Source organism: Meles meles, chromosome 7, assembly GCF_922984935.1.
Source record: "Meles meles chromosome 7, mMelMel3.1 paternal haplotype, whole genome shotgun sequence".
Taxonomy (NCBI): domain Eukaryota; kingdom Metazoa; phylum Chordata; class Mammalia; order Carnivora; family Mustelidae; genus Meles; species Meles meles.
The window spans coordinates 316592-330747 of record NC_060072.1 but is presented as its reverse complement, the minus strand read 5'-3'; the positions used below and the strand labels follow the sequence as shown (position 1 = coordinate 330747).

The following is a 14156-nucleotide window of genomic DNA, read 5'->3' as shown; positions in this document are numbered from 1 at the left end:
AGAGAGGGAAGGAGGGAGGAAAGGGGTCGGGGGAAAGAGGGAAGGAAGAAAAGAAAGAAAAAGAATCAGCTGGCCATATATGTGAGGGTGTCCTTCTAGACTCTTACCTGTCTTTCGATGTGTCCGTCGGTCTGCATGTCTGTACCGCCCTGTTCTGATTACTGTTGTCGTGTGGTCAGCTCTAAAGCTGGCAGGTGTGAGTTCTCCAACCCTGTTCTATTTTAAGATTGTTTTGGCTCTTTGAGATCTCTTTAGATTCCATATAAATTTTAGGATGGGAGCTCTGGGTGGCTCAGTCAGCAGTTAAGACTCTGTCTCCCGCTCAGGTCATGATTCCAGATCCGGGATGGCGTCCCACGTCAGGTGCCCTGCTCAGCGGGGATTCTCCCTCTGACCCTGCCCTCCCACGTGCTGTCTCTCCCTCTCACTCTCAGATAAATAAATAAAATCTTAAAAAGAAAAATAAGTGAATTTTAGGATGGGTTTTCTATTTCTAGCAAAAAAAAAGAAGTGCCATTGGGATTTCGGTACGTGACAGTCTGTAGATCACTTTGGGGAGTACCGTCAGCTCAACAAAATGAAGTTTTCCGGCCCATGAACAAGGGTGTCTTTCCGTGTGTTCACTTAGCCGTGTTTGTGGTTTCTAGTGTACGTGTCTTTCGTTTTCTAGGGTTAATGTATTCCTAAGCATTTTATTATAAATGGAATTGTTTTCTTAATTTTTTTAATGTAAGTTGTTAGTGTGTGGACGTACACTAATTTGTGTGTTGATTTGTGTTGTGACTGTGCTGAACCTGTTTGTTTATGGGGAGTCTGTGACGTTTTCTGCATGTAAGACTGCATCTGTGAAACGAGGTAATTTTACTTCTTTCTCTCCCGTTTGCAAGCCTTTTATTTTGGTTCCTTTTGCCTAACTGCTCTGTTTAGGGCTTCCAGTGCGAGATCAAAAGTGCGCATCCTGGCCTTGTTCTTCGGAGAGAAAAAGCTTTCAGTCCTTCACCCCGAGGGGTGGTGTGTGCTGTGGGCCAGCCACACGTGACCTCTGTTACATCAAGGAGGTTTCCGTTGATTGTTAGTTTATTAAATCGTGTTTTTATCAAGAAACGTGTCCTGTATTGTCCCGTGTGCTTTCAAGTAGCAGTTGAAATGATTATGTGGGTTTTTCCCGTCCATCGTGCTAACACGGTGCATTACATGGGTTTTCGGAGTCAGACCATCCCTGCGTCCCAGGCGTAAGCCCCATGCAGCCTTGGAGCGCCGTCCCTTGACGTGCCGCCGAGGATGGTTTGCTCGCATTTTGTTGAGAGTGTTCACGTTGATGTTCATAAGGGACGTTGGTGTGTGGTCTTCTTGGGGTGTCTTCCTCTGGCTCTGACAACAAGGTCGTACAGTCCTCAGAAAATGAATTAGAAGGTGTTCCTTCTCTTTTGGGGAAGCATTTGAGAAGGATGTGGTGGTTGGTTCTTCTTTAGATGTTTGGTAGAATTCACCAGCGAAGCCGCCTGGCCTACGCTTTTCTTTTTTGGGGGTGGGTGTGACTGTTGAAGAGGAAGTAACACCGTGAAGTCACCTCCGGGGTCACTCCAGGCCACACAGGCAGAGAAGGTGAAGCTGAGATTTGAGAACTGTGTCAGGCAGGTGGGCTTCCTGCCTTTAGCCATCCCCCAGATCCTTGGTGTGAAGGAGGGTGAGATCTACACCCCGTGCTCCTGCCCCGTTTTCCCCGCAGCACACGCTTCCCCGTCCCTCACGGACAGCAGAGGGCTGCTGTAGCCGCCGCGTGTGTGAGGTGGCCGGAGGGATGTGAACGGGCCTTCTTTGTCCCCCGCTTGCTGCTGGCATGCGGGGACCCGAGGGTCCGAGGCAGGCGGTCCCGCCCAGCCCTGTTCTAGGGGAGGGATGCAGCCCCCCTCATTCAGCCTCCTCTGGGTTTCAGCCTGTGCAGCTGAGGCGTGGGCCCCACTGGGTCCCCTAAGGGACCGTCCATGGGTGCGCATCTCCGTTTCGTGTCCCCTCCTGAAGGAAGTCCCCGGATGTTCGAGAATTTAACGTACTTCCAGTAACTCCTGGGTCAAAGACAAAACCCTAAAGGCCGCAGAGCAAAATGTGTAAGGACACCTGGGAGAGGAAGAAAGGCTAAAAATGAATGAGTTAAGCTTCTAACTTAAGGACAGAAGGATAAACCCACCCCAGGACGTGGTCAGAGGAGAGCGGAGACTAACAGGAGTGAGGCAGCAGCAGGTGGGAGACAGGTGGTCGTGGAGAGACCACGTTGGGCAAGAGCCTTCAGCATCCCCTGACCACCTAGACGGTCAGGGGGCAGCGGTCCCCTCGCCTCTGTGGTCCTGCCACTAGGAGAAAATCAGCCCGTGGACTTTGCTCTTTCCTCTGTTTACCCCAGGACCTGTTTTTTAAATACACCTGGAATAACTTCTTGCACTTCCAAGTGGAACTGTGCATAGCCGCTATCCTGTCCCACGCTGCCCGGGAGGACAGGGCAGGAGCCAGTGGACCGGACAGTGGGGTGGAGCTTCTGCCCGGGAATGGGGACCCTGAGACCCCCCAGCCTGCCGCCAGCCGCCCCGAGAACACAATGGTGACCCATGTAAGTGCAGCCGGTGCCCTGTGTGTTGCTGTGTGCTCCCGTGTCTGTCTGCTGAGCCCCATCCCGAGTTGCGCGGGTGTCAGCACGGACACGGGCCGCCCACTGCTGCCCCGTAATCCTCCCAGGATGTGGAGGCCCTGCCCTCCCTCCACCCATGAGACGGACAGTCACAAAGAAAGTGTCCAGGTTTGCCAGGGCCCCTGAGCTGGGGGAGCCGAGGGTAAGGCCCCGTGGTGGGCTGCGGTCAGCAGATAGGGAGGCTGCCCCGGGGTCTGCTCCTTCCAGGCCAGGGTGCTGTGTGTCCTGTCGTGTCTGCTGCTGTCGGGAGCGGCCACCAAGGAAAATGCAAGGGAAAGAGAGAGAATGTGTTGAGTCTCATGAGAAAACGTTCAGAGATTATGGACCTTTTGAAACTACGTTCTCTCTTCTTTTCCTCGGCTCTTCCTTGCTCCCCCGCGAGCGCGTGACGGACGCTCACCTCCAGGACTGCCCACGGCTCCTCTGGGGCCTCGAGCGAGTGCACCCCCGCTGCCCGGTCTCCCTTGCCCTGGACAGTCTGCATCTGGAGGGGGGGTTGGCCTCAGCAGGTGTCGGCTGAGGAGGAGAGGGAGCAAATGCCCAGCCCTGGCCAAGGAGCCGCCTCGGACGCTTCCCTGCTGAGGCCTGGGGCTGTGCAGGGGCAGCTCCTACCCTCAGGCCGTGAGGCCGGCCCAGGAGGAGCAGGGGCTTGGGAAGGCCTGGGTCTCTGGTGACAGTCCCCATAGAGGGTGTGGCTTGAGCGAGCTGGCGGAGCTGGACAGCAGCCCCGGGCAGACAGCTGCGGACAGGCAACTGCAGTGTGAGGGCCACACAGGGATGGGAGGGCGGGGGGGGCCCCGTGAGGGGTGGGGGACGGATGGGGGGCGGGTGGGTCCCAGAACAAACGTGCAGGCCCAGTCCTCGCCTCTGGCCACAGAGAAGATGGGACGAAGCCAGGTGGAAGGAGCGGACCTGGGCAGCCCGGTGGGGCCTGGGGCAGCGGCTGCCCTGCTGTGTGCTGGGGACTGCAGGGCCTAACGGTGTCCCCACCACAGGACGGCAGCTTGGTGGGGAGGTGCCTGCTTCCCCGTCGAGGGGTCGGTGGAGGGGCGTGGGCAGCCCCGTGGGCAGCCCCGTGGGCCCTGACCGGTGTCCCCCCTGCCTCCAGCTGTTCCAGAAATGCTGCCTGGTCCAGAGGATCCTGGAGGCCTGGGAAGCGAATGATCACGCACAGTAAGAAGCGTGGGGAGCCGTGTGGTTGGGGCCCAGCATGGGTCCCGTTCAGGAAGAGGGTCTCGTTCCTGGGTGCTGTCCAGGGAAGGTCCGGGCTCAGGGAGACCAGAGGAGACGGGCCAAGCAGCTCCGCTCCCTCCCTGCCTTCCCCGTCTGTCAGCCGGACCCCATCCGACACCCACAGTGTGCTCCGTCCCCCGTCTCCCCACCCCAGCCACCAGCCGGTTCTCACTGAGCCCAGAAACACCCCAGGCGCATCCAGGCTGCTCGTGCTGGCTTTCCTGCCCCATCCACTTGTATCTCTCTGACACGCACAGATGGTCTCACCCGCGCCTACAAATCTCGACCACCCAGGTTCCCCAAAGGTGTGGCCTGCAGGGCCCCAGGCCCAGCCCTCACCCTGCCTTCCCTCGGCCCTGCCGGCTGTGGCTCTCGGGCCTCTCTGACCTCGGCAGGTTCACAGCTCACATCTTGCGGGTACAGAGCCCGCCAGTTTGTATCTCTGTAGAATACGTAGAGCATACAAGATGGGGCCCTCTGTCCTTCCTGGGGCCTGGTCCATGCCGCGCCCGCTGAAGCCCTGGGCGGAGTCTGCCCTCGTACATTCTGTGTATCTGTGCGTGGGCGCCTGTTGGTGGGGGCGGCACTTCGCTGCTGTCACTGAGGGTTCGTGGCACCCCAGAGGTTAAGATAGCAGGCTGAGTGGCCCTGTCCCGCCAGCTTCTCTCCGGACCCCTTCCTCTGCCAGGTGGGCCCACTGGCTCGGGAGCGCACTTGTGCTTCCTCTCCAGGGTGCCATCAGGCTATTTTAGGACAGAGAACATGGTCAGACCCAAAACTTGGTCCACTCTGGGACTGAAGTGCTGTGTTTTTAGATGTGTGAGCGTTTCACACCTTCCGAACACAGGATGGACTTGTTTGTGTCAGACGAGAGTGTGGGATGGAACGGCGGACAGAAGCAAGACCATGGGCCTCGGGGTGTAGAGAGCTCAGTGAGGGGGAGGCAGAGTGGAGACCCGGAGGGCCGGCTAGAGTGAGGCCAGCCATGAGCCCGGCCACCTGGAGCAGCCCCTGCCCTGGCCTGCCGCTCTGGGTCCCGTGTGTGTGTTCTTAATCGTCCCTGGGTCAGGACGTACCGCAGGGACACACCATCTTTTGGTCTTTCTGAGTCTTCTGGCCCACTGGGCGTTTCCTTCCGGTCGGCCAGCTCCGGGCGGAGTCGGGAGGTCATCTGGGGCCAGGACAAGTCAGAGATGTCAGGGTGTGGGCCAAGGGACATGGCATTGGCCCAGGCCTGCAGGGTGACCGCAGGCCTGTCAGGCCTTACGGTGCGGAGGTCCGGTCTGGATGGTGGCGGTATGGGCAGCGTCCGCCTTGTCGGCACGTCTCGGTGCCGGGACTGGAGTGACTGGCGCACGGCAGGCACGCTGCAAAGCCGAGTGTCCTGCGGTAGGGCCGCGAGGAAGGGTTCTCGGGGGCGGGGGTTGCGGAGCGGGCATGGGGAAGGCCATGCGTGGCAAGGTCAGGGCCCTGGTGGACGCACAGTGGGGAAACCCCAGGGTCCCCTGATGCTGCTGCTTCACTCTCAGGGCAGCAGGTGGCATGAGGCGCGGCAACATGGGCCACCTTACCCGGATCGCCAACGCGGTGGCGCAGAACCTGGAGAAGGGTCCCGTGCAGACCCACATCAGTGACGTCCTCCGAGGTGAGCCCTTCCCGTCCTCACTGCCTTCTGGCAGCCGGAGCCCTGTTCCGGGTGTTACTGCCTGAGGCTGCCTCTGACCCCTGACCCCTGACCCCTCCCTCTGACCCTCACCTGCCTCCTGCAACCCCGTTTCCTGCGCTCTGGCCCCTCAGCAAGTGTAAGTGCTCTGGAACCAGGACAGTCAGATTGCTTCCCCACGTGGAACCTTCTCTCAGGTGGGCCTGGGTCCCAGGTGTCCGTGCTATTGAACAGACCTCTGTGGGGTTGGGGGGGGGGGGTCTCCTTGTGCCCCAGGCCCTGGCAGGTGCCTGCGTTCAGAAGGGACCACCTGTGGGCTGCCTGAATGCCGCCCTTCTTCTCTGATTCAGGCAGCTTTGCAGACCTTTCCAGCACAAGTCTGGGGAACTAGGGAAGCTGGGGGAGCTGGCTTCTGTGCTCAAAGAGTGACCGTGGGGCTTGAGACACCTGCCACGCCCCCGACCTGGGGCCCTAACCCTCACGCTCCTCTCTGGCCCTCTGCTGTCCCGCCGTGATCTTCGGTTCCCGGGCACCGGGCTTCCTGAGCTGAGCAGGGAAGGCCCCGGGCTCTTGGTTCAGACAGCAAGTGGGCCGCTCAGAAGGGCTTGTGTGTCCCTGCCAAGGCGGACGATGCCCGGGCCACTGGAGCTCAGGGGGACGGATGGGTGGAGTGGACGCGTGAGTCAGGGAGGCTGAGGGCGGACAGAAGCCAGGACTCGCAAGGTGCAGGGGCTGGTGTTCACACCAGCTTCGAGACGGGGACTGTCTTCCTTAGCCCCGTGCTGGAGGCTTGTGCTCAGGGACTGGTGTTTGCAGAGGGCAGTGAGCTCTGTCCAGGAGGCCCCACAGCGGGTGTGCGAAGCTGGGTGTGCTGAGGCAGGGACTCAGGTGTGTGCGCCGGGAGCAGGCACAGGGAGGGCCCGGGGCTCATCCCTCATCATGGGCTGCACGCGGTGTGGCCCGTGTGGACCTGTGGCCCAGGGCCAAAGGTGAGCTGAGGAAGCTCTGGGTGGCCCTCCAGGATGGAAGCGGCGGGGGGCGGGGGGTGGGCTCCCGGGTCCACTGACGCCCGTGACAAGGGGTGTGTGGCCCGGGGAGACTCCCCACAAAGGGTACAGCTTGGGGTGCGAGGCGTGAGCCAGAAGCTCTGGGCCGTGGTCTTCGGTCACCGGCCGCGGACCGTGGCTCTCTGGGGCTTGACCCGTCCGGCAAGCAGGCACACGTGGGCTGGGCCGACGGAGAGTGAGGCGGTGGGCAGAGAAGGAAGCTGGGCTGGTCTCCTCGGCCGTCCTGCTCTGCCGGGGTCGGGCTCTGTCCCCGTGAGCACCTCGAGTTCCCGCAGGACCCTTGGCTGCCCTGGCCTCCTTCCCCTCTGGCAGGCAGCCCTTGAGGTCCGCTCCCGGCTCTCCCCGCCCGTGCACAGTGGCGCCGGCCCCTGGTTCACAGCGCCGCTCCCTTCCAGGGCTCCCTGCTGACTGCCGAGGGCGCTGGGAAAACTTTGTGGAGGAGACCCTCGCGGAGACCAACCGCAGGAACGCCGTGGACCTGGTGAGGGGCCCGGGGGGTCTGCTGGCCGTGCCTTCCCGTCTGCTCGCGTGCGGTACGCGCGCAGGAGTGGGTGTGTGCGCCCGCACGGCCCCATGTCCCAAACACAGTCCTGCCCTGCTTCAGGCCCCGGTGGCCCCCTAAAGCCTCCGCAGAGCCCCTTCCCTGTCCCGTCAGGAGCCCCAGTGTGCTCTCCGGGGCTCCTGATGCCGGAGCCCAGTGCGCCCTGCGCTGAGGGCGGGGCAAGGGGGCAGGAGCCCCGGGTGTGGGGCTCACGTCCGCCCGCTCTGGCTGTTTCAGGTAAGCACCCACCACCTTCACCCCTCGAGTGAGGATGAGGACATGGAGGGCGTTTTCCCTAATGAGCTGTCCCTGCAGCAGGTGCGTGTGGCCGCTCTGCCACCTGGGGCAGCCCTGACCCGCTCTCGGCCGCACCTGGGCCTCCAGCCCCCGCTGAGCCGCTGCGGGACACAGCCCAGGGGAGCGCGCTCGTCCCCACGCACCAGGCTCGAGCAGGGGTGGGGCCGGACGTGCGGCCCCTGTACCGGGGGGGACCCCCTGAGCCACCTTCCATCAGTAGAGCCCGGGGGACCTGGTGGACAGTGTTGAAACTCAAAGGAAACGAGGCTCTGTGGACATGACCCCGCGTGCGTGTTATCCCGAGAAGTTAGGTTGGGAGAAGCCGCAAAGCACCCATGGGTTTTTCTGGGCGCAGCCTTGGGCTGAGGCCTGCCCCGCGTCACCCTCCCTGCCAGGCTTTCTCCGAGTACCAGGTCCAGCAGATGACCGCCACCTTCGTGGATCAGTTCGGCTTCAGCGACGAGGAGTTTGCTGACCAGGACGACAGCGTCAAGTGAGCTCCCGGGACGTGCCCGGGGCTGTCCACCCTGGCCGGGACCCTCTCACCGGGGAGCCTCCCGTGTACCCCGGGGCCCACTGAGCCTTCGTCATCTGCCCGACCTTGTCCCCTGTCCCGCCTGGCCCTGGAGGCTGACCTGCCACGTTCTCAGCTGAAAGCCCAGTCTCTGTGGGAGGGTCCGGGCTCAGACACCCTCGGGGGTGGCAGGTTGTCACCGTGCAGACCAGGGACAGAGTGGGCCCAGCAGGTGCGGGTGAGGAGGGGGCGGCACGGAGCGCTGCCCCCTTCATCCGAGGCCCCCATCTGCCTGCACCCACGTGGCCGGTCACCGCCCGCAGAGCCGTCGACACCCGTGGACGCGGCTGTGCTCCCTGGGAGGGGCAGCTGTGGCCGGCTTCCCCCAGGGCTGAGCGGGCGTCCCCGGGGCCCGGGCAGCCCGGTGCTGAGCGCCACACTTGTCGCCGCAGTGCCCCCTTCGATAGGGTCGCGGAGATCAACTTCAGCATCGACGCGGACGAGGACAGTGTGAGCGCCCTGCTCCGTGCTTCTTGGGTGCGGGGGGTGCGGGGGACAGCGTGCGGGTGGGCAGCAGTGGGGGACGGGGCTGCTGCGTGGCACCCGGCCCCCGTCCTGCGAGCCGCTTGCCTGGCTGAGACTCTCCGGGCGCTGCGTGTAGCTGCGTGGGTGCTCTCGCTCGCAGCCCAGCGCGGCTCTGTTCGAGGCCTGCTGCAGTGACCACATCCAGCCCTTCGACGATGAGGAGGAGGATGACATCTGGGAGGATAAGGAGACGCACTGCACTGCCCGGGTGACGGCCAGAGCCAGGTGTGAGGCCCACCTGCCCTCCCCGAGCCCCGTGAGGCAGAGATGCCCCAGAATGCTGTGCGCACTCCCGGCCCTGTCCCAGCCGCGACGCTCCGGTGCACAGAAGGGGCGCTTCCAGGGGCCCCATGTGGTGCCCTCTGGTGGCCGCTCTGACCTTGTGTCTTTCCCCAGGTTTGGGGGTCCTCACACCTCGGAGAGCTGCTCCAAGAACGGCCTGCAGCGTGGGGGCCAGGACAGGAAGGAGGGTTTGGAAGCCACCGAGGGTGCCGCTCGGGCAGGTGCTTCTCTGGCTTCTACCCAGAAGGAAGGTCCTCGCTTGGAGGGTGGCTCAGAAGGTAGATGCCGGGGACACGGGGTTCAGGCTGGGCAGGGGACTTAGACGGGGACACGGGCCCCAGCTGGACTACACGAGCTTCCAAGCAATGTTCCCGAGGTGGTGGCTTTCCCGTGCCGCCGGCCACAGTGATGCAGGGTTGGCGGCAGACCCTTTGGCCTATACCCCAGCTGCCCCCCGCGACGCCGTCACAGCTGGTGGCCTGTGTCCGTCCTCTGGTCCACTTCTCGGGGGGCCCCGCTTCAGGGCCCAGAAGGCAGGTGGGGCCGACCTGCGGGTCAAGGGTGCCTGGACGGCTGTGTGTCCCCCCCCCAGCAGGTACCTCGTGGGCAGTGTTTGATGAGCCGGCGAACTCGCCAGTGCCGGCCCCAGGAGTGGCGGTGGATGTCGGTTCCGGCGTGTGGGCGGCCGGCACCCAGAGCCCCTCGACTTGGGAGGAGAAGGGCTGGGCCACGTTCACCGACTTCCAGCCGTTCTGCTGGTGAGGGGGGTGGGCCGGGAGGTCACCCAGCGGCCCTTGGGGTGGCATCTCCCCAGAGGGGGCTCAACCTTGCCTTCTACAGCTCTGAGTCAGGGCCCAGGTGCAGCTCCCCGGTGGACACAGGCCACAGCAGTGCCCAGGAGGGGCCGAACCAGGGCCCAGAGAGAGCCCGTGAGTAGGAGGGGCTCTGTGCACAGGGAGCGGGAGGATGTGGCCAAGGCCCCACGGCCCGTGTCTCCCTGGTGATGCTGGGCTTTGCATCACTCCCAGGGGAGAAGCGGCAGTCCTCGGGGTGCGGGTATGGCCGGCCTGCCCTGTCCCGCTGCTGGGAGCTCTGGCAGGCGGTGAGGGCTTTCCCCGCCCAGGCTAGTCTCTGAGGCCTCGCTTTGTCGGTGCGGTGTGCCACGTTACTGGCCGTGCTAGGGCTTGTTCAGCATCCCTGACCCCCAGCCCCTCACCAGACAGGCTTGGAAGCCCCCCAGTGCTGGGTGGCGGCCCTTCTTGCCTGGGGCAGGACCGGCTCTTCCTGTGGCTCCTATAAATACACGCGTGCAGACGGGGGTTTGTAGACTCTGGGGTCCGGCCGGCCTCCCTGGACACCAGCGGCTTTGTCTCGTAGGCCCGGCTTCCCCGTGTGCCTGGAGCGCCTGTGTCGCCAGGAAGGCCCCCTTGGCGGTCTCGGACAACAGTGAGGACGAGCAGGAGACGGCTGGTGCCTTGGAAGCTGTCGGTTCGGGTCCCAGCCGGGAGGCCCCCCTGCCGCCCACGTCAGTCCCCAGGTGTGCAGGATGGCAGCGGGCACACGGTCCCCATCACAATGGTCACCTGGGAGTAGGCTGACCCTGCTGCCCTGATGACCCCATGACCAAGGCGGCCGAGTGGGAGCCAGGGCTCGGGGCGTTTTCATAGAGATGAGCGCACAGGGCCTGAGTGTCCCAGCCCGGGGGCTAGGAGACGGGGCTGCCTCACCCTAGGTCTTACTGAGGCCAGTGGCCCGGTTTGTGGGTCTCTGGCCGGCTGAGCTGCCGCCCCAGGATCTGGGGTTGCTCCGGATGGTGGGGAGAGGGCACGACGGCCTTTGTGTGGTCCCGTGTCTGCTGTCCCTCATGCTCGGACTGCGGGGGCAGCGGTGTCCGAAGACCTCTCTGGGTCACAAACCCTGACTGCAGGTGTCCCTGCCTCACACGCAGGAAGAGGGTCTAGGCCTTTGGGATTTCTCCTTGGACAGACCCCTGGCTGGGCCTGGGCGTTGGGGGGCCGCATAAGGAGCTGTGAGTTGTGAAAATAGGGAACGGGGGGGGGGGGGGGCTGGCGGGCACTTGAAACGGGGTGCTTATGGGGGGAGGGGGCAAGGGCCAGTCCGTGGTGGCCTCTGGGATTTCCTTCCCCCATAGCCCACTGCCCCAAGCCCTGATGGTCCCAAATGGTTTTGAGGCTTGGCCCATCCCACTGGTTGGGGTCCAGCTCTGGCTCACAGCACACTCGTTCCCGGGACCCCAGACAACACGACCTGTCCTCATGAGCCCCCGCCCTCGGGGGACCCAGCCCAGAGCCAGCGGGGCCTCGTTTATGAGCGTGGATCAGGCATGGGGCCGTGAGTGGTGGCTTTTGGGTTACAGGTACACACTGGGTTCTTGAATGGGTTTAACTTTTTCTCAGAGCTCAGAGTCACTGCAAGTCTTAAAACCCCGCTTTTCCTGTCTCCTTGCCTAAAAACCACCTCCGCTCTGAGAAGCAGGTGTCCTTACAGCAAGCTGTGTATTTCCAGGGCTGCCCGCATGAGCGTTTCTGGCCAGCCCGTGGTGAGCCCCCGGTCTGTGCCCGTCTGGGCCGACACATGGTCACCAGGCTTCAGTGCAGGGTCCATTTCTTATGCTGTCCGTGGCTGCTCGTCGCTGGCTCCCAGGGTCCTGCGTGGTTGGAGGGGGTCTCACGCGGACCAGGAGCAAGCACCGGGCAGCTATGGGCTGGAAGGGCGAGCCGTGGGCTCACTCTCCTCCCGGGCTGCAGCGAGGAGGGCCATGAAGACCAGCGCCCAGTGCCCGGGGTGCCTGAGGTCACCTGTTCTCTCCCTCTCCAGGAGTGGGAGGGAGCATTTCTGGGCACAGGGCCTGCAGGCCCTCCCCTAACAGGGTGGGGGCGGGGGCCGTCTGCAGAGAGACCAGGTGTCCGGGGGGCAAGCTTGGGATGCACTCTGGGAAGGTCCAAGGCCTCAGGTGGGCAGGCAGGTGGTCTCTGGTGTTCTTAGCACTTGGGGCAGCAGAGCCGCCTTGGCCAAGTGGGTCCCTGGGCTACCTTGGGGGTGGCCCCGGCCACTGGAGCCTGTCTGCCACACAGGGCCGAGTGCAGCGGCAGCCCGCCGTCGGACGCCGCCTCCCCGGCGCCCGCAGAAGCAACCTTCACCGCGGCTGCGGCCACCCCAGCACCCAGCAAGGCCGGCCCCACCCCAGCGCCCAGGGCGGGCCCCCCAGGACCTGCCGTGGCCGTCACCACCGCAGCCCCAGCCACGTGCACAGCAGCCATCCTGGGGACGGTGACGAAAGACAAGTGAGCCGGTCAGGCTGGGGGATGGGGGTGGCTGGGGCTCTCGGGCCCTGAGGGCTCCAACCCCCGCCCCCCTTCCTCCTACAGGAAGACGGACTCGCCGCCGCCCGCCGGAGCCGCCTTGAACGGCCCCGTGTGACGCTGCTGCCAGGCCATGGCGCGCCCTTCGTCGAGAAAACTACCTGGTGATGCAATTTGTCTTTTTTAATTTAATTTAATTTAATTTTAAAATAAATGCTGCACTGGTAAAGCCGGCCGTTGGAACCCGTTGGGCAGCCCAGCCCGCGCCTGTCCTGCCTGACCCCGAGGGGGCCTCGAGTCCAGCTCCGCGCACAGCAATAAGGCCTCAGGCGTGCGCTCTGCCGGGGGGAGCCGGGCGCCGCGACCCCGAGACACCGTGTGGACGGACGGCCGCGATGGCGTGGATGCCACAGGCTCCGAGCCGCCGTGTGTCTTTTTTTTCTTCCAACAAACGCAGGAAAGAGCCACGTGTTTGCACTTTTGTGTCCAGCCACAGCGAAGGGTCTCCCTGGCTCTGGGGACAAACGCGGGTCTGGAGCCCGACCGGCCGGACAGGGTCTTAGCTGCCCGGCACCCCTGGGAGCTGGCCTCGAGCCGGGCTGCAACATTGACTGCCTTAGAATGAGACCCTCGTGGCCTGGTGGGCAGTTGGGGCACCTGGTGAGGGGCTGGCCTAGTGTGTGCCGGGCACAGGGGTGCAGAGACTGGCTTTGGCGGCGCCGGGCGGGGTGCGGCGTGCACCCGTCGGGGAGGGCAGGGCCAGGCCCCATCGTCCTGGAGGGGTCTGTAGGGTTACTTCGCGTTGAGTCCATTTTTAATGTTCTGAGAATCTGACAGGGCACCCAAGACCCCCACTCCCAATAAAAGTTGTGTTATTCTTACTGACAAGCCTGTGTATCGTGAAGCTGCGGGTCCCAGACCCAGCCTGGCGGGCAGCGGCGGGGGGGGGGGTGGGGTCTTTGCTGCCCCACGCTCCGGCTGTGGCTGCGGCAGGGAGTCTCCAGGCGGGAGCAGGTGTTGAGTTTTTGTCCTTAAATGAGCTCTGCTGGGGGCTCGCGAGCCAGTGCTGTCTCCAGGGCTGCCCCATCCTCACTGGCTGGGCCGGGGGGGGGGGGGGGGCAGCCAGCAGGGCCTCCCTGGGCACTCGACAGTCCCTGTTCCTCCTGTCCCTCCCTAGCAGTGTTGGTCCTGCACTGACTCACCCTGTGGTCCCTGCTTTGGTGACTTCTGACCTCTCCCCCAGGGACAGCCTCATGGCTGCCCGGCCCCGGCGTGCCATCGGGCGGGTAGAGGCCTCCGGGGTGCATTTCCTGGGCCCCGAGAACCTCGGCCCAGTAGCGGTGCGTGTGGCCCCGAGAGAACTTGGGGGCTCGCCTCATCACTCACCTGAGGTCACCTGTGGGTCTTTCCTGTGTCCACACCTACGGCTCACCTCCGCCCTGACAGGTGCCACCACCGGCCAGGCACCCCCACACCCCCCTCCCCCGGCCGCTCCTCACGCAGGTGGGACACGTGCGCAGGAGAGGAATGAGTGTAGTGGCGCCTGTCACGGCCCAGACAGAGGCCGGTCGGCTCGACGCGAGACTCCAGGCAAAGGGGAAGGAGGCGTTTGGAGCAAACCTCCCAGGACGTGTAACCCCAGCTCCCCGGGGAGCCCGTCCTCCTCGGCACGTCTCCCCCAGACTCCCTGAGCCGGAACCATCCTCCGGACTGTCCGGCCCTGTCCGCGCGCCTCCCAGCACCCCTGCAGATGGCCACCACCTGTCCAGGTGGCGCTTGGGGGGTGTGGCAGGCCCCAAGACCGCCCTTCAGGGTGGCCGGGCGCCAGCAGGGGCCCCTGAAGCTGCCTCCCCGTGCCTCCTGCACCAGAGCTCGGGCCCCACGTGGTGGACGTGCATCCCGGGCAGAGCAGTCGGGGTGGGGCGTGGGACGTGGGGCGTGGGCCGAGGAGACAGCAGCACGGGCGTC

General features: G+C 64.0%; 1 protein-coding gene across 13 annotated transcripts in view; it reads left to right on the top strand.

Annotated features, from left to right (window-relative positions):
* The window catches only part of PPP6R2 (protein phosphatase 6 regulatory subunit 2), a 77276-nt gene extending 64203 nt beyond the window's left edge, over positions 1 to 13073 (top strand). For 2 of the 13 annotated variants that reach the window (XM_046010738.1, XM_046010725.1), the window contains 15 exons: positions 2402 to 2605; positions 3792 to 3856; positions 5446 to 5561; positions 5714 to 5776; positions 7042 to 7127; positions 7425 to 7505; positions 7880 to 7977; positions 8322 to 8508; positions 8684 to 8808; positions 8980 to 9143; positions 9458 to 9623; positions 9706 to 9794; positions 10243 to 10402; positions 11961 to 12170; positions 12255 to 13073. In XM_046010738.1, coding sequence (XP_045866694.1) covers positions 2402 to 2605; positions 3792 to 3856; positions 5446 to 5561; positions 5714 to 5776; positions 7042 to 7127; positions 7425 to 7505; positions 7880 to 7977; positions 8322 to 8508; positions 8684 to 8808; positions 8980 to 9143; positions 9458 to 9623; positions 9706 to 9794; positions 10243 to 10402; positions 11961 to 12170; positions 12255 to 12306 — 1866 coding nt within the window. In that variant the 3' untranslated portion in view covers positions 12307 to 13073. Of the gene's footprint in view, positions 1 to 2401; positions 2606 to 3791; positions 3857 to 5445; positions 5562 to 5713; positions 5777 to 7041; positions 7128 to 7424; positions 7506 to 7879; positions 7978 to 8321; positions 8509 to 8683; positions 8809 to 8979; positions 9144 to 9457; positions 9624 to 9705; positions 9795 to 10242; positions 10403 to 11960; positions 12179 to 12254 lie in introns of all 13 variants that reach the window. The other 11 variants (XM_046010731.1, XM_046010726.1, XM_046010727.1 and 8 more) reach the window with 11 other exon arrangements.
* The last annotated feature ends 1083 nt before the right edge of the window (positions 13074 to 14156 follow it).